Source organism: Otolemur garnettii, unplaced genomic scaffold (genome assembly GCF_000181295.1).
Source record: "Otolemur garnettii isolate 467f Iridium unplaced genomic scaffold, OtoGar3 scaffold00163, whole genome shotgun sequence".
In the NCBI taxonomy this organism is placed as follows: Eukaryota; Metazoa; Chordata; class Mammalia; order Primates; family Galagidae; genus Otolemur; species Otolemur garnettii.
In genome coordinates, this window is record NW_003852558.1 from 960,560 (window position 1) to 980,415 (window position 19,856).

Genomic DNA, 19,856 nt, shown 5'->3' on the forward strand with positions numbered 1-19,856 from the left:
CCTTGCCCAAGACCCTTCAATGGCTTTTCCCTTACAGTGGCATTCTCAAGCTCAGCAAACATCAGGAGCACGTGGAGGACTTGTTAAAACACATATTTCTTGGCCCCACCCAAGAGCTTCTGACCCAGGAGGTATAGAGTGGGGCCTAAGAATTGCCTTTCTAACAAGTTACCATGTAATTGCTGATACTTCTGGTCCAGGGGCAGCATTTTGGGGAGAGCTTGTCTACAGAAGGAAAACCATCAAATTCTCATCACCACATCACGCTCCTATGTGCCTTCACCTGCATTCAATCACACCCTACTACTCAATTCCCTAAAACCAAGGCTGTTGTAATTGGTTGTGCAAGTTTTGCACCACACAAGCAGTGGAGGCTTCATTCACATCGTAGCCTCTTGGTTGGTACCCTCTGGAGCTGACCAGTGGACAGCCTACAGCCTAACGTGCAGCAGCCCTGAAATCCCCACAAGACCCTCTATGCCATACCTCTGTAGGAACACCCCCAGCCACACAAGAGTACTTTGAATTTTCTGGGTAAATTATGATCTTTTGGGCCTCAAAGCCTTTTGCACTTTCTCCTCTCAGTCTGTAGTGCCCTTTATCCCCTTTTCTGCATGGAAACTTCTATCTATACTTAAGGCCTCCCTTCACAAAAAAGATTTATGATTAAAATCATTCTTAGATCAAAGAAAACATTTTTTCCAACAGGAAAAGGAAGAACGTTATAGAATCTGGTTAGAGTCATACATATTCTAGTATAAGTACTCAAAACACTGTAAATGTTTAAGAGTCTGGTTTTTCCCTCTCAGGTTTTCATTATCAATTATCATATCAATTATCATTATCAATTTCAATTATCTTTTCAATAAAACTAGAAAACTGTAAGGAGAAAAGTGAGAAGAGGCTTCTTTTCACTTTCTTATTTCGTTCTAGTTTTCCACTTATCTAAGATATTGGATTCATATGCACATGGTAGTTTAGCAAATTACCTTTGCAAACATATATTTATCAAATGGAATATACAGTGTTCTTAAATTTACACTTTTGTGAAAACTGTTTTTACTGTTCTGTGGAGCTTTACTTTTGACTACACAGAACAGCAATTTATACACACACACACACACACACACACACACAGAGTCATGTGCCACATAACTTTTTTTTTATAATCCCTTAGGGTTTTTAATAAACATAGATTGTTATGTAATCATAGTTTGGAAATACAAAAAAAACGCATTAAGAAATAACACATTTATTACTAAACTCTTGAATTAGAATAATTATTATTTTGCTTTCCTGTACTGATATATGTTTAGATGATGAGAGTAATTATTCTTATTGACTTTGAAATCCTGAGAGATGAGCTGTGAAATAGAAGAGCATTCAGTTTAATCCCGTTTTTCTTTTTTTTTTTCTAATTTTTTAAAAATATACATGTGTTTATTAGGTCTCCATTTTTTGCCTTCACAAAATTAAAAAGGCTTAAAATTTAATAACAATAACAATGTTTAAGATAAGAACTACAAACGAAATCCTCGTAAAGAATGAACAAACATAAATACGCTCAGAAAAGGCTTGGTACCTGTGGCTCAAGCGGCTAAGGTGCCAGCCACATACACCTCAGCTGGCAGGTTCGAATCCAGCCCGGGCCTGCCAAACAACAATGACAGCTGCAACCAAAAAATAGCTGGGCATTGCGGCGGGCGCCTGTAGTCCCAGCTACTTAGGAGGCAGAGGCAGGAGACTCTCTCAGGCCGAGGAGTTGGAGGTTGCTGTAAGCTATGATGCCACAGCACTCTACCCAGGGTGACAGCTTGAGGCTCTGTCTCAAAAACAAACAAACAAACAAATACACTCAGAAAAGAAATCAGATGATTGTTGCATCAAAATATTAAGCAATAATAACAATAATAATGCAAACAAAGTAACATTCACATTGTCAAATAAGAGTATGTCTATTATAGAATGCTTTGACTCTGAGATTCAGAATGGAGTCATCAGTTAACTTCTTCTTATTTTTTTTTAAGTCTCAAAAAATAAACAACTAATATTTATAAATAAAAGTGAAAGATAATTTCAAAAAACAGATCATGCCAAATCTCTTAGACAGTAGAAAAAGAAGAAATACTTCAAAATCATTCTACTTGATCTGGATACACCTGATACTAAAATCAGACAAAATGTATTATTATAAACGGGAAATTACAAACATATTTCACTTATAAATGAGGATGCAATATCCTAAATAGCATATTAACAAGTTGAATTAAAAATTTATATTTAAGTAATGCACTTTGGTCAAAATTAAATCCAATTTATGTGAGAATTAGTCATTATTTTCTTTTCTATTCTTTTTTTTCTTCTTTTCCTTTCCCTCACCCTCTCCCTCCTTCTCTGTCTGCTCTCCCCATCCCCCATGCCCCACCATGTCATTAATTGTCATTAATTGTCCTCATATCAATATTAAATACATAGGTTTCATACTTCTCCATTCCTATGATGCTTCACTAAGAATAATGTGTTCCACCTCCATCCAGGTTAGTACAAATGCTACAAAATCCCCATTTTTAAAAAATCTTTTACTTTAATAAATAAAGCATATTCATGGCTTAGGTTTCAAATCACATTTACAGATGAGGAAAACTTCTAGGCCTCAATAGCTAACAGTGAAGCTCCTTCTGCTGGGAGGAACACATGTGCCACATGCATTTGAAACCTAAAGAGCAGAGACCTCAAGGCCAAGAACACCATAAACATCACCCTCTAGACTAGTTAACGGGGAGGTGGAGAAAGAACAGGAGACTCGGTGAAGTTCATGCAGCCACGACCTAACAATGTAGGACCAGACTAGCGCTGTTACTTTGAGATGAACTAGGGGTGGGTTCCTGATCAGAGCAAATGAAACATTCTCCCACTGTTAACGATTAGGCCAAGGGCATTAGACACAGAAGGGTTTCCACTGATAACTACAGAGCAATATTAGGGCAGCAAACAGGAAGCAACACAGACACTCTAGTTCCTTGAAATATCAGACGCTTCCATATCATAGCAGTAGCGCAGTGGATGGACTCCCACTCCCAAAGGCCTAGTCCAAAAACTTCCTGTTGGCATTTGCACCAAACAAGGCTCCCCATACTTCTGGCATCATCTGCTGGGCTATGAGGTCCAGCCGGCTTTCTAGAGTATTAGAAACCTTTATTTTATGATCCCCATTATAGATTTCAACACCACCAGCTATTTCCTCAGGTAGGTAGGACTCCTGATCAATTTGGACATGAACATCGTTTTTAGTGGCAATTTTGTACATAGGGATTGCCTTTTGCACTGCAGCCTTTACCAGGGGTAAATCTTGTTTCCTTCAAGAACAGTCATTCGGGGCTCTAGCAATTGGTAAAAACCCTGGAGGACCAGTCCATCCAGCAGCACTTGGTACCTAGTTGTATCCTTTACCACCTTGCTGAGTCTCTGTTTTGCTTCATTTAGTAGGTCTGTGATAAGGTCATCTCTTGCTCTTAGCACTTTGCGCCTTGCTTGATTCATCAAATTGGACATCTGAATTTTCTTCTGCTGCTCAGTCTGCTTCTCTTTCTTCTCATAATATTCCATAATCTTCAGTCTTTGGGTTTGCACAAGCCGACCTTTCTCAATGTTGAACTCTTCTTCTGCCTTTGTATCTATTTCTTCTGCTTCTTCATTGGCTTCTTGTTCAATGAAAGCCATCATATGCTTAATCTGCTTTTGCACGTCGGCACCGCTGAGGGCCATGGCGAAAGCAGTGGTGGGCAGGTAGGCAACAGGCTAGAGTTAAGGACGAGAAGAGAGGTGGAAGGAAAGGGAAGAGGAAACCCTGGTGCAGGAATTGGCTTCCTTCACTTTATCAAAATCCCCATTTTTAATGGCTGAATAATATTCCATGGTATACATATACCACAGCTCACCAATCCATTCCTGGGTTGAAGGACATTTAGGTTGTTTCCACGTTTTAGCGATTGTAAATTGGGCTGTCTTTATAATAAAAGGGTTTTTTTTTTTTTCCTTCTGGATAGATGCCCAGTAATGGGATTACAGGATCAAATAAGAGGTCTAGGTTGAGTTCTTTGAGGTTTCTCCGTACTTCCTTCCAAAAAGTTGTATTAGTTTGCAGTCCCACCAGCAGTGGAAAAGTGTTCCCTTCTCTCTACATCCACGCCAGCATCTGCAGTTTTGAGATTTTGTGATATAAGCCATTCTTGCTGGGGTTTGGTGATATCTCAGGGTGGTTTTAATTTGCATTTCTCTAATAATTAGGGATGATGAGCATTTTTTCATATGTTTGCTAGCCATGCATCTGTTGTCTTTAGAGAAGATTCTATTCATCTCTCTGCCCCATTGATGTATGGAATTGCTGGGTTTTTTCTTGTGGGTTAATTAAAGTTCTGTATAGATCCTGGTTATTAAGCTTTTATCTGCTGCGTAACATTTTGATCAATGACAGATCATGCATTATCTGGTCCCAAAAGATTATTGCCACCATATTTTTACTGTACCAGTTCTGTGTTTATGTTTAGGTACACAGATGATTACCACTGTGTTAGAATCACCTGAGTATTCAGCACAGTAACATATGATACAGGTTTGTCACCTAAGAGCAGCAGGCGATACCTTATAGCCTCAGTGTATGGTAGCCTATGCCATAGGTTCATGTGAGGGCACTCTGTGACTCTGTGATGACAAAATTGCCCACCAAAGTATTTCCCAGAATGTATCCCTTGATGAAGCAACACGTGACTATATAGTATTGTAACAGTATATATGTTATATATATAAATATATGATGTGTGTATGTGTGTGTGTCTGGATTTACATACGTGTGTGTGTGTGTGAATATACATCTGTGCATATGTAATTTTAATGGATAACCTGCATTATTAACTCTTCTCAGCGGTTTAACCTGTTATTGCACAAACCTGAATCTTCTCAGATCTATCACTTCCATTAGCTGGTTGAATTAACTAAAGACTCCAAATTACACTCAGAAAAAAAAAAATGCTATATGGAATGAATACAGCACTCTTCTTTAAGAAAATTTACCCTTCTGTGAAGATGAAGTCCAAAGCCAATATATCTTCAAAAACAGGAGCAGGAGGCAGGAGAAGCGGGTAACCTGCCCAACATCATGAAAAAAAGAAAGAAAGGATTAATAAAAAGTATAGCGCTTAAAACTAGGAAATGATTATGTTATTGAACTTGTAAAGCTGTTGTTTTATCTCTAAACAGGCTATTGATATGAGTATCTTTTGTTTATCTTATGACTATCTTTTGTTTTAAAAAAAAAACCTGTAGCTGGTTAAAGGTCTGAGGCTGACTTTGGGCTACAAAGAAGCAATAGAAAATGACGAAAGATCTGTCGGATTCTTCTTGGACAACTAAAAAACAATTGGTTTCTTCAAGATCCAGTCTCATTTTCTACAGTTCCGTGGAATTCTCCCTTCTTTTTTATTTTTTATGTATTGGTTATTCATTTATTCAAACTGGATTTGCAAACTGCCTGCTCTGTATTGGGTACTGTTACAAAATGCTGTAGAAAATCAGTAGTCATTATCTACTATAATTCTAAAATTTTCTTTGAAAAACAAAACTGTCTCATATGAAATTGTCAAAGGATTATTCAGAAAGGTTGTAAAGTTTTATGGGTGTGACAAAACCTGATTGAAACTCTGGCTAACTTCAGTAAAAAGGAGGGGAAGAAACAACTTAATGGAAAGAACGATAGGATGGCAACACGCTTGTTGCCCACCCACCCCACTGATGTGACTCCATCCTTGCAACTCCTCATCTCCAAGTTTCTCAGTCCAAACTCCTAGATTCCCAGCCATGAGGAAATCTGATTGGACCGTCTTGGAGCAGAGAATGAGCATGGATCAACGGACTGAGGAAACAGGGTTGATCAAATATAGGACACCTAGTTAAATGTGAATTTCAGATAAACAGTAACTACTTTTTTTGTATCAACGTATCCCATACAAAAAATTTGATTCAAATATAACTGGACATCTTGTATTTTTATTTTCTTAATCTGAAAACTCTACAAAGAGGCAGCTTTCTGAATACAGGCAAAGCTGCTAAGGAGACCTTGTGAGTCCAAGTAAATGTGAAAGCATCTCTTGCACCCCACCTTCGCTGAGTTCACTTCAGCTCAGCTAAGTGAAAGAGGAGGCATCTTAGGAGGTTGACAGCTTTTTGAAAAGCACAACTTAGGCTCTGCGCCTGTAGCTCAGTGGTTAGGGCACCAGCCACAATACACCGGGGCTGGGAGGTTCAAACCCAGCCCAGGCTTACCAAACAATTGACAATTACAACAAAAAAATAGCCAGGGATTGTAGCTGGCATCTGTAGTCCCAGCTACTTGGGAGGCTAAGGCAAAAGGATCACTTAAGCCCAAGAGGTTGCTGTGAGCTGTGACGACACGGCACTCTACCGAGGGTGACATAGTGAGACTCTTTCTTCAAAAAAAGAAAGAAAGAAAAAGAAAAGCACAAGTTAGGGAATTCTTGATTCATTTTCATCCAGTAATTGAGCACCTCCCATCTTACAGCTCCCCTCTGTATGTCATGCACATGGACACACTCTCTTTGTATGATATTCAAAGAGCCACCATCTAGGCTTTGGGGTCCCAGAAACAGCACAAAACTTCTCAAATCATTTATCAATTCCTCTTGAGATATATGATATATGATTTGAGAAGTTCTCAAATAAGTATAATAATTAACTCAAATAAGTATAATATAATAAGTATAATAATTATTGATATATGATTCGAGAAGTTCTCAAATAAGTATAATAATTAACAATTTTAAACACTTTACCAAGTGCAAAGCAAATACACTTTGTTTTCTTTGTCCTCAAAGCCATAGTAAGCAAAATAGGTATTTATTTTCCACATTTTCTATACAAGAATACCAAGTCCCAGAAAAGCTAAGTGTAGTGTCCAGAGTCACAGATCTAGCAAAGTTTCAAAACTCAGGCCTTTGCACTCAGTCCCACATCACTACCCCTCCACCCCACTGCCAGGCACTTGTGAGGCTCCCTGAAACTTTGTTTGTCTATAAAATGAGAAAGGGCATCTTTCTAATACTTCTTCCAGCTTGGGTGTTGTGATTTTTACAGTCTACGTATGCTAAGCTATACAGCCAAATGAAAACCTATTCAAGGGATGCACTCCCACTCATTCTCCTCGTGCATCCTTCCCCCCAACTCTCATTCACGCACTAGACAGAAGACTCTAAGCATTTATGTTGAATTTTTCTGGGTGGGCAGCCCCACAATCTGCAGAAGAGGATCGCCACAGCCCCTGCCCTTGAAGACTCAGGAGAGGAAGTGAGGTTTGTGCCCTGCCAGGCATAGCCATCCTTCATTTTCATTCTTGGTCTCCTAAAGAATTTCCCTGGGAAGAGATTGCCTCCTCACTGGAGTGGGAGTAACGCTGTCATTATCTCCACCTCACTGTTACTGCTTTCTTTGCAGAGTTACTCTGAACAATAAAGTTCCCTTCACCAGCCATCACCTAATAGCTCGCTTTCTAAAATCTAATCTTTTAAAATACAGAAATATATCATGGGTAGTGAAACAAAGCTTATTTCCGTAGATACCAAGAAAGTATCAAAACAGTAACTTCAGTCATAAGAAATCAAAAAATCTCCTCTCAAACAACAAGTTTTGCAGGTGAAAATACAAAACAGAAAGAATTGATCCGACAGCATATGGAACCAGACTGCCTCTCATGTCCCACCCCGCCCCAAATAAAAGCATCACGCAGACCCACAGCAGAGACCAACATGCGGGTGAACGATCCCCACCCCCACCCCACATTCAATAGCCCCACAAACTGGGCTAGAATTGAATTCCTTTCTGTTATCCACAGGGCCAAAATAGTTTTTAAAACAGCTAAATCTTCCAATGGTGCTCATTCTTTGAACATGGCCCTGTGGCGTTAGCACACACAGGATTTGTGCCCGCCTGTGCAAATCAGCTGAGAATACTTCACGGAATCTCCTTTGCTCTGGGAGGGCCAGAGGAACACTGAAGAGCAGAAAGAGCTAGTAGCCAACTAAGGGCCTTCAGCCTCAGCAGAGAGAGCCCTGTGTGTGGTTCAGGATATGAGAAGATGGAACCGAAAACAATCAGAAAAGTTTCTTCCTTCGGTGGAAATCAAAGGAGTTACTTTCTGGTTTGCTGTATCCAGTAGTATTCTGGGTTATAGCTAGAAATAGGAGACAGGTGGATACAAATTATGATATTCTTACCAACTTCTCACCTCTTCCCTCAACAAGTGCTTTGTCCTTTGGTCAAAAGGCCAATTATGTCCCCCCAATAGGGATTCTGAAAGGAGAAATTATTCATGAATCCCCAGATGCTTGTCGTGGGCCTTTGCCTCCTGTCAACTTAAACAAGTTAGTCCTTTCCTGAGAATTCTCAGCATCATGTTTTTCCACGTTGTTTTCCATGACTTATCAGGTTTGAAAAAAATGCACTCTACCTCACCAGGAGGCGAAGCAGGCCTGCTTTAGGTGATAGCTAAGAGCTTATCATTTGCTGTCTCTAGCACCACTCGGCATATATTTACGAAAGGAAGAAAGAGAGCTTGGGGAGAGGACAGAGAGAAAGTGGAAGGAACAGAAGTTTCCATGCATTTTTGTGGAGCGTTGAATGCCGGAACATACAGCAGGTCATCACACATGAGGCCCAGCCTAGAAAATTTTCTGCATATTTTAAGGCACAAGGCAGATCAAGTTTACCTGAAGGGCCCTCAATCTAACTCTTTAACAAACATTGGCAGACTAAGGAAAATAAGATATGGTTGTCTGGGTTTCTCCTGCAAACCACAGCTTAGGTGAAAGACTGTGTTTCAAAGCATTAAAAATATGAACATCAAACAGATATGAAATTGTACTTAAATGGGAGATAGTTTGATTGAATTTTTTTCTTTTCCTCCAGTGCTGGCAAAAGGCTTTACACTTAGAGCACTCTACTTTGGGGGAGGATCTTTGAGATAGGGTCTCCCTCTGTCGCCCAGGCCAGAGTGCAGTGTGTTGCGATTATAGTTCATTGCAGCCTTGAACTCTTGGGCTCAAGCCATCCTCCCACCTCAGCCTCCACTACAGACACTTGCCACCATGCCCAGCCAATTTGTTTTTATTTTTGTAAAGAGAGAGACTCACTATGTTACCCAGACTGGTCTCAAGCTCCTGGTCTCAAGCAACCCTCCTACCCCAGCCTCCCATTTCAGGCGTGAAATGGAAATTCAGGTATGAGCGACTGTGCCTGGCCCATACTCTACAGGATACTTTCATAGGCATGATCCAGTTTCACCCTTGGCAATCCTCTGGGTCAGATAAGGCATTTCATTTTGCAGATAAGGGAACTAAAGCTCAAAGATGGAACACTTGTCCACACAGCCAGCAGAGTCCACACAACCACCCATGTGGTTTTTTGTTTTTGTCTTTGGAGACAGAGTCTCTCTCTGCCACCCAGGCTACCAATGCCTTGGCATCTTAGCTCATAGCAACCTCAAATTCTTGGGCTCAAGTGATCCTCTTGCCTCAGCCTCCCAAGTAGCTGGGACTATAGGAGCCCTCCACAACACCTGGCTATTTTTAGAGATGGGGGTCTCGCTTTTGCTCAGGCTGGTCTCAAACTCCTGAGCTCAAGTGATCCACCTGCCTTGGCCTCCCAGAGTGCTAGGATTACAAGCATGAACCACCACACCCGGCCTGAGCCACGTGTTTTAATCCCTTGTCCTGTGTTTCTTCCCACCACAAAGCATCCCATTATCTTCAAAGGAATAAAATCAACAAGCTGCTCAATTGAGCCCTGTCACCAGCTGCCTTACTTCCTCCCACAAACAAATCCATGCAACCAACTTTTGGTATCTACAGATGCAACTGGTGGAGGCCCTGTCCTGAGCTCCAGATGATCCTAGGAATGTTTGCATTTAAATGAAGAATTAAAGTAATCATCCAAGTGATTCAAGAGGGGAAACAAAAGTTATATCCAGAAAGAATGTATACAAGGTCTGACAACTAAGTTATGAACTTGCCCTAGAAAAAGTTCTACATACCTCATTGCTGAATAGTACTAAGGTCACTCCCCTTGAGAAGCTATCCACCAACACCAGCTCTTCATCCATCCTTCAAATCAATTTTGGAACTCTTTTTCTGGAATAGCCATCAAAGTTTTGTCATATTACCCTTGATGTCCTGAATGTCATCCAAATGTCTTCCTTTCCATATTTCCTTTTATCTTCAGGTAAAGAAAAACATCACCAGATCAGTATTTGTTTACTGGCTAAAAACTCCCTCACAGATAACGCCGTGTGAGCTGGTGCATTGTCATGATGCAAAAGCCATGAGTTATTGGCCACGATTTTCAATTAACGTTTTCTTAACTGTCTCTCCACTGATGTTTACTTGGTCTGCTAGATTTCCTACAGTCAGCTAACAATTTTGATGCACAATTCAATGAATTTTTGCAATAATTTTGCTTATTGCTGCCACCCTGACTTCTCTTCATCAGTGACACTTTCTTCCCCTCAGAAAAAAAAATTAATACACTTCTAAATTGTCATTTTCCTCAGGGCATTATTCCCATAAACTTGGACTAACATGTTCCTGATTTCACTTCCACTCTTGCCAAGCGTAACAAGAAATTTACAAATGTTTGTTTATTACTTTAATTCAAACACTGACATTCTCATGACAGCACACAGAGACACACAACAATAATAATGAATGCCACTCAGCAAGATGCTGTCGCACATTGACACGAACACAACTGTGAAATACTGACATAGCAAGGTTATGAAACCTTACCAAGCTCTTTGCACAGTGCTACTGACGTAAGCGCGTGGTAGCAAATTCACAAACTTAATTGTCAGACCTCATAGTCTCAGTAACTAAATGCTTAGAATTAATAATGAATTTTTTATACCCTTCTCTTTTGAATTTTTTATTTATTAAGCACCAACATTTTATTTTCAACATTTACTTTGGCCATTCAAGTAAAGTGACAAGATGAATTGTGACCAATCACAATTGATCAATTGTGATTAACTTTTTTGGTTTGCTTTGTAGACATGACCGGAATTAGCAAAACATTTTAGTTTAAACAATGTTAGAGGTGAAGAGAATTTTGGAGATGACATAATCCAAATCTCCAAGAGGGTTTGACCAACATCGGACAGATAATTGCTTGGAATCTTCACTTCCCTTGCAATGTACAAACATGAGTCTGTTTTCTGCAGCTGAGAAAAACAGTTCACTCCTACCAGCTCCGGAGGCCAGTTGTTGGAGGTGACAAGGATTAAATCCTAAGTCACTGAAGTCCTAACGTTGTGTGTGGTTATGATAGGTGAAGCAAAACCTAAATACCATAAGAGTTTACTATTTTAAAGTAAATATTTGAGGCCTGGCGTGGTGGCTCATGCTTATAATCCTAGCACTCTGGGAGGCTAAGGTGGGTGGATCACTTGAGCTCACAAGTCTGAGACCAGCCTGAGCAAGAGTGAGACTTGTCTCTACTAAAAATGAAAAAAAAAAAAACCAAGGCAAGAGTATTGCTTGAGTCCAAGAGTTTGAGGTTGCTATGAACTATGATGCCACGGCACTCTACCAAAGGCAACAAAGTAAGACTCTGTCTCCAAAAAAAAAAGTAAATATTTGTGTTTAGAAAGTGCATCATGAAGCTTAGAGCAAAATTTCACATTTATTATATTTATTGTTTAAAAATCTTTCCAGGCAGTGCCCGTAGCTCAGTGGGTAGGGCGCCAGCCACACACACCCAGGCTGGCAGGTTCGAACCCGGCCCAAGCCAGCAATGACAACTGCAACAAAAAAATAGCCAGGCATTGTGGTGGGTGCCTCTAGTCCCAGCTACTTAGGAGGCTGAGGCAAGAGAATCTTATAAGCCCAAGAGTTGGTGGTTGCTGTGAGCTATGACGCCACAGTATTCTACCAAGGGTGACATAATGAGACTTTGTCTCAAAAATAATAATAATAATAATAAAATAAGATATAAAAAAATAAAAAAACTTGCCAGTAAGACAATAAAGTTGCATTTGGCTTATTGCACGATATATCACCTTGATATATATTGAATAATTTGTCTAAAGGGCTGTCTTCCTGGGAGAATTCTGAGCTTTAAAGATATTAAAATAAGTCATTCCTCTAAATTGAGAACAAATGGATTTTGACAGATTGAATTTGAACATGAGGCAGAAAATAATACACTTCAATACCTTACGATCTCTTTACCATGAATGTGGTATTTCTAAGAGATTGGACGATTGGTTTTCTTTAGTAACTCTTTTTCTTGAAGAATGTGCTCCAAGTCATGTTGTGTATGTGCTAAATTGCTCGGTGTTAACAGTCGCCATAGTTGTTAGATTGTGATCAACTAGGCAATAAACCCCATGGGTGCTATACAGTGTCGCACTGTTTCCCATCATTAACTGCAGAAGTAAAATGGCCTACAGTCCCGCTCTGATTATGGAGTGCAGGAAACAACGGCCCACCTCACACCTTCACTTTATTATTTGTCCAAAAGATTAGAAGATAATGGCATGGATTCGTTTGCATTTCTACTTTTCTCCCTTCTCTTTGAAGTGGTAAACATCAGTAAAATGCATTCAAAATGAACAGATGAACAGAACTGTGGAAAATGTTGACTACGTTATTTTTCAGTACAAGCATGAGGGCAGCAATGCCAATACTTGAAATGCCTAAAAGTATATTAGCAAAGGAATGACCTCCTAAAAAATACACAACACGGCCAACCACAGGGGCTCGTGTCTTTAACCCCAGCACTTTGGGAGGCCAAGGTAGGAGGATCGCTTGAGGCCAGGAGTTTGAGAACAGCCTGAGCAACACAGCAAAACACTCTTTTCACAAAAAAAAAAAAAAACTAACTGGGTGTGGTGCCATGCACCTGTAGACCCAACCACTTGGATGCTGAGGCAGGAGGATCACTGGAACCCAGGAGTTCAAGCCTGTAGTAAACTCTGATCATGCCACTCCACTCAGGCCTGAACGACTGAGTGCAACCTTGTCTCTAAAAAGTAAAAAAGTAATAATAATAAAATAGCCAATAGGACTTTGTTCTTATGGTAAGAGCCTAAGAATGGATGGGATCTAATCAATGTTTCTTCAGGAATATTTTGGGGGCAGGGTATTGTAAATATTTCCCTCCCGTTGGCCTGTGAGAACAGAGATTCAAGATGAGCATTCCCAATTTGCCTTTAATAAACCATCTGAATCTATCATCCATGGATTTATCTAAGTTTAACCCTCACAGTCTCTTACAGCAAATGACAAGAACCTTTTTTTTTTTTTTTGTAGCTTTCTTGGGCGGGGCCAGGCTTGAACCCACCTAGCTGGTATATGGGGCCAGCGCCCTACTCCTTGAGCCACAGGCGCTGCCCAGACAAGAACCTTTTTTATATGATTTACATTTTTAAAGGAAATTCTGAAGTACACTAAAGGAAACAGCACTTAGCCTACTTCTAAGAAAACACTGCATAACACTAGTAATGAAACCGTGTTCTTTAAAGATCCACAGATCTCTTCCTTGCTCTCTGCAACACGTTCTAAAATGTTATACTATGGTTTCACATTATAGAAACTGAAGAAGAACAGAAGTTGGAAGAAGAAAAAACAATGAAAGGCATAAAGGAGGCATAAGAGGAGAAAGGAAGTAAAAGGAGGAAATTAGAGAAATCTAGAGAGATAAAGAGAAGAAAACACAGGGGGAAAGAAATCAGAGTCCTGACTACACTAATTATTTCTACAGTCTGATATGTACTGAGCCGTGTAGCCTCAGTTTGAAAATGGTACTGGATGCTCAGTCTGTAAATGAAACCGTCACCGTCAGTGTATTTTTCTCAGAGCTACATAGAGACCCGTGGCACTTTCCAAGGTTATTGGCAAAGGTCAGCTGAAATCAAGCCAGACCTAATCTAGCAAGAGAGGTTTCCTGCTCCACCAGGAATCGTGTGTTCCAAATGCACCATCCTAACCAAGCAAAGAAGTGCTTCCTGCCATTACCCTAAATCTTAATCTTCCTGCTTTGCCCTAAATATCTAGAACACTGGCGAGGAAATCCTGCTTGGGGCGACTATATCTTGCGTGGTTTTACAGATCATCTCACATACTTATCCTTAGCCTTTTGTCCTTCCATCGTGAAGTCACTTTCTTTATTTAGCAATGTCCATGTACCATATGACCTTTATAGCAGCAAGGAAGTAGCTGTGGTGCTTGCCTTTATTCAACATTTTGTAAATTGAGACACAGAGATGTTAATTAACTTGCCCATGGTCACCTGGTACTCAGTGAAGCCCAGATTAGAGCTCAGACTGTCTGGCTCCAAAACCCAGTCGCTGGGTTTTACTTCTTACATCTTTCTGAGTGCTTCCTCTTTGCTTCCACGTCTGACATGGTGGTGTTAGAATTGCTGCCCTGCACTGAGAGATGGTCTCCACGCTCTTCTTTATGATGCCTTCCTGGACTGAATAAAGTTAGCTCATAATCTTCCTCTTAGGGAGGACCCCACATCCCAGGACAAAGGCTGTCCTGACTTGGTTCTGATGTCAGTGCCGACCACATAAATAGCATTTGTTCTCAGGAGAAGCCTGTTTGCACTGAGTGCCATATTCTCTCCTCAGGTACAGATCTTAGTTCATGTACCATATGAACTGTTTTCGGTTTCATGAATTCATGTTTTTGGTTTCATGAATTCTGCCTAGCTTTACGTCATGTATAACAATTCAGAAAGCACAAAACAAGTGCTTCAGAAAGAAAAATTACAGATAACTAAGAGAGGAGATACAGTTACTCCAAAAAAAACTATTGCAGTCATGTAGCTCCCTCATTCCAAGGGCAGCTACCCACACAAATGTACCTGAGAACAGTGGGTAAGGAGGGGGAATGAATTTTTTTAGTTAGTTAGATCCTGGAATTTAAGTGTACAGTAGGCTTCTAAGTAAGTATATTTCCATTATTTAAGGAATGTTAGGTTGTACAATTTCCTGATAACCTTGAAATAACCTGGGACATTCCATATCATTTTTAAAGACTCGCTGACTCATATGTCTTCTAGCTGTTAAGAAGCTCAGAGGATGTGCTGACCTGAACTTTCTTCTCTTTTCCAGATCTTAGCCATCGTGTCTATCCTGTTCATCGTACTTTCTACCATTGCTTTATCTCTCAACACTCTGCCAGAGCTGCAGGGGAAGGATGAACTCGGGCAGTTCAACGACAACCCTCAGTTGGCCCACGTGGAGGCCGTGTGTATTGCCTGGTTTACCATGGAGTACCTGCTACGGTTCCTGTCCTCACCACATAAATGGAAGTTCTTTAAAGGCCCGCTGAACATCATCGATTTGCTGGCCATCTTACCGTACTACGTCACCATTTTTCTCACAGAGTCCAACAAGAGCGTGCTGCAGTTCCAGAACGTGAGGCGTGTGGTCCAGATCTTCCGGATCATGCGAATCCTCAGAATCCTGAAACTTGCCAGACACTCGACAGGCCTGCAGTCGCTGGGTTTCACCCTCCGACGGAGTTACAATGAACTGGGCTTGTTGATATTGTTTTTGGCCATGGGGATAATGATATTTTCCAGCTTGGTATTTTTTGCTGAGAAGGATGAAGAAGCCACCAAGTTCACCAGTATTCCAGCATCGTTTTGGTGGGCCACCATCACCATGACCACCGTCGGCTATGGTGACATTTACCCTAAAACTCTGCTAGGGAAAATTGTGGGAGGCCTGTGCTGTATCGCTGGGGTTCTGGTTATTGCCCTGCCTATCCCAATCATTGTGAACAATTTTTCTGAGTTTTACAAGGAGCAGAAACGCCAAGAGAAGGCCATTAAAAGGAGAGAGGCCCTGGAGAGGGCCAAAAGGAATGGAAGCATCGTTTCTATGAACTTGAAAGATGCCTTTGCTCGGAGTATGGAACTAATAGATGTGGCTGTTGAGAAGGCCGAAGAGTCTGCCAACACGAAGGACTCGGCCGACAACAATCACCTGTCTCCAAGCCGCTGGAAGTGGGCCAGGAAGGCTTTATCGGAAACAAGCTCCAACAAGTCTTACGAGAATAAGTACCAGGAGGTTAGCCAAAAAGACTCCCACGAGCAGCTGAACAACACGTCTTCCTCCAGCCCACAGCATCTGAGTGCCCAGAAACTGGAGATGCTATACAATGAAATCACCAAGACACAGCCTCACTCTCACCCAAACCCAGACTGCCAAGAAAAACCCGAGAGACCATCTGCGTATGAAGAAGAGATAGAAATGGAAGAAGTCGTCTGCCCACAGGAGCAGCTGGCTGTGACGCAGACCGAGGTCATCGTGGACATGAAGAGCACCTCCAGCATCGACAGCTTCACCAGCTGTGCCACCGACTTCACGGAGACCGAGAGATCCCCGCTGCCACCACCCTCTGCGTCTCACTTGCAGATGAAGTTCCCAAGTGACTTCCCAGGGATGGAAGAGCACCAAAGAGCCAGGGCCCCCCACTTTCTAGCACTGTCCAGAGAGAAAGGGCCCGCGGCCAGGGAGGGCACACTGGACTATGCCCCAGTCGACGTAACTGTGAACCTCGATGCCAGGGGCTCCCAGTGTGGGCTACACGGTCCTTTACAGTCTGACAGTGCAGCCGACAGTCCTAAGAGCTCTCTAAAAGGCAGCAACCCGCTAAAGTCCAGATCCCTCAAAGTGAACTTTAAGGAAAATAGAGGCAATGCGCCACAGACCCCGCCCAGCACAGCCAGGCCACTGCCTGTGACAACGGCTGACTTTTCACTCACCACCCCACAGCACATCAGTACCATCCTCTTAGAAGAGAACCCCCCTCAGGGAGACAGACCCTTGCTGGGTGCTGAGGTTTCAGCACACTGTCAGGGACCTTCCAAAGGGCTGTCCCCTAGGTTTCCCAAGCAGAAACTGTTCCCTTTCTCTTCAAGAGAGAGGAGGAGCTTCACTGAAATAGATACTGGCGAAGATGAAGACTTCTTAGAGCTGCGGGGGACAGGGCAGGACAAGCAGGCGGACTCCAGCCCAAACTGCTTTGCAGATAAGCCTAGTGATGGGAGAGACCCTTTAAGAGAAGAGGGCTGTGTGGGCTCTTCCTCCCCCCAGAACACAGGTCACAACTGTAGGCAAGACATTCACCATGCTGTGGGCGAGGTCCAAAAAGACAGTAGTCAAGAAGGGTGCAAGATGGAAAACCACTTGTTTGCCCCAGAAATCCATTCCAACCCGGGAGACACAGGTTATTGTCCCACACGTGAAACCAGCATGTGACTAGTTACAAAAGCAATAAAAAAAAAAAAAAAAACTTGTTTCTTAAAAATGTGGTTAATAATGCCTGTGAACTAAACAATGGGAAGCCCCCTCCCAAAAAAAGTGCATAAAATGTTATTTTTGCATGGCATGAACAGTTTAGTTTCAGTACTGTTTAAATAAAGAGTCAAGACTGCATTTTTGTAACAACAAACAAAAATGACTGAAGAACAGTGAACAAATAAAGAGAGCTCTATTAGGAACGAGTATTCTGCAATGTCTGACATTTTTGATCCTTTCATTTCAAATTATAGGCAGATCTTCAAGTTTTAACTTTTATGTTAGAATGAATTTTAGAATTTGCACATGAAAGGATGAAATGTCATTGCATGCATTCATAATCATAAGGAATAAGGTACTTTGAGCTTGCAAAATGCATAACTTTGTAACTAATGGGGCCTGGATGCAAGTGTCACGAACACATGGAAACAAGTTTCTGAGACACAGGTATTTCCTTCACAGCCACTGCCTGGAGGAGGTGTACAGACTTCCTGTTGCAAAATTGCAACCTCTTAAACCTTCTTGCATATCTTGCTTTGAGTTATAAAGCTCTTCGAAGTACATTTGTCTAAAGGAATACAGTATTTTTATTTACTTGTGATATAATTCATAGGGTGTATCTTTCTGTTTTGTTTCTGCTTAGTTGTGGCAATTGTGGTTCCCTTTATAAATCATAGAAATAGGTAAGATCTAATGACCAGACATCAAAACATTTGGATTGTAAGATTGACATTTTGCCAACAATTACAATATATATCATGCCATAGCCTATGAAAGAAATGCATTCTTTTTAAAAATATTAAATTATTTAAGAGATTATATCATGCAATTAAACTTTTTTTTAAATGGCACTTCATATATAGAAATTAGTTCTTTTTTAAAAGATTGTATTTTCGACACCTGAGATGACTGTATTTTCCACTTGAATCCAACAGCCTTTTTAACTAAAGATCTAAAAATAGAACGCAGATACATCAAAACGAGAATTCCAAAAAGTGACTTTTAACAAACTTAAAACTAGAGCCATTTAAGTGAGGCCACCACCCCCAACATCGATTGAGTTGATCTGGAAATGAGTTAGCATGAAAAGAACCCTTGCCTGAGTCAGGGGGGACACTACCACTTTTGGAGAACGCAAATTACTGGACTCCAGAGTCACAGGTGGCAGGAGCCCTCTCCAGTTATTGCAGCAAACTATAAACATCCTGTTACATGAACAACCCCTCCCCACCACCACCAGGGGGCGCTCAGACCTAGCCTTGTTCAAAGCCGCTTCTTGTATTTACTACTGAGAACAGGGAAGTCCAGAGGAATTAAGGCACTTGCTGGAGGTGGTGCTGTTGGTGAAGTCTGTGCTGGAACAGACTTTTGAACAGTCTTTTGAATCCACTTTGCTTTAAGAGAATCAAGACCCTGGATCCAGATTTGCAGCTTTCATATATAAGCCTCCACAAGCTCTCTTGATCTCAGTTTTGCCACAATAAAAACCAAAATTATTTTGAAGCTCCCTTAAGACTTCAAATTAATATGATTCCTTAATCTCCCAGGAATCCAAATTTTGCCCCAGCATAATGCACTGTGTACATGTGTGTGTGCGTGTGTGTATATATATAATTCAGGGAAATAGTCAAGAAAATGCTGGGCCAAATTTAAAGCACAACTTATTGTTTAAAGAAAAAAAATTCTAAATTTTATTCTATTTTTAAAAGAAAGAAGAAAGAAACCACTAGAAAAAGTAGCCCAAATATTTAGAACCTGACTTAAAGCTTTAAAGAGTAACACTTATTTATTAACAGATTCTGGTCATTATATCTCAGATAAGAAAACAAGTTTTGGTCTCAGTTGAAATCCAAGCAGCCCTACTGCTAAAAATAATTTTAAATATTTCTTTATTCACTGTGCTTAGCGTTTCTTAATGGTTTTCGTGTTTGTTTCAGAACATAACCTTTAAGATTTGTAGTCATAAATCATTGCTATTTATATTACTCATACTTATTTTGGGGTCTGAAACTAAATGTTGATCAGTTTTTGTAAATTTAGAGTGTTTGGATTTTCTATACATAGTTTTTCAAAGTCAAACAGGTATAACTGCTATTAGATGAATCGCAAATAAGTTTTGCAAATAATTTTCTTTATATAGTCTCATGAAAAAAATATTTTCTAATGTCTCTTATTGATGAATCGCAACTTTTTATTCATCTGTCTGCATAAGTGGACTTGTCTTATTACCTGAGAGTTGACCAATGCCTACCTTTCACGTGTCTGTTAGGCCTTCTACTGAGATCACTGCTCCAGAATGCTTAATATCAGAAACCTTGCCTGGTCAAGGAATCCTAGATTCCTCCCTGGTAGCATCCTCCTTAATTTTTTTTTCCCTCCATGCTAAGGTTTGCTTTTTGTTTTTTGCTGGTTTTTATAAGTTTTAAAGAATTTTCTAGAACATCCCTTGGAAAATTTATCTTTTGATTTTTTTTTTTTTTTT

General features: G+C 40.7%; 1 protein-coding gene and 1 pseudogene across 2 annotated transcripts in view; one reads left to right on the forward strand and one right to left on the reverse strand.

Annotated features, from left to right (window-relative positions):
- Positions 1–17,578, forward strand: part of KCNB2 (potassium voltage-gated channel subfamily B member 2) — a 401,464-nt gene extending 383,886 nt beyond the window's left edge. Inside the window, exon 3 of the mRNA XM_012811551.2 lies at positions 15,179–17,578. Within this exon, the coding sequence (XP_012667005.1) occupies positions 15,179–17,335 (2,157 nt within the window). The 3' untranslated portion in view covers positions 17,336–17,578. The remainder of the gene's footprint in view (positions 1–15,178) is intronic.
- Positions 3,024–3,872, reverse strand: LOC100963669 (annotated as a pseudogene). Its single transcript, XR_154614.3, has one exon. The product of XR_154614.3 is annotated as a V-type proton ATPase subunit E 1 pseudogene (transcript).
- Positions 17,579–19,856: the final 2,278 nt, after the last annotated feature.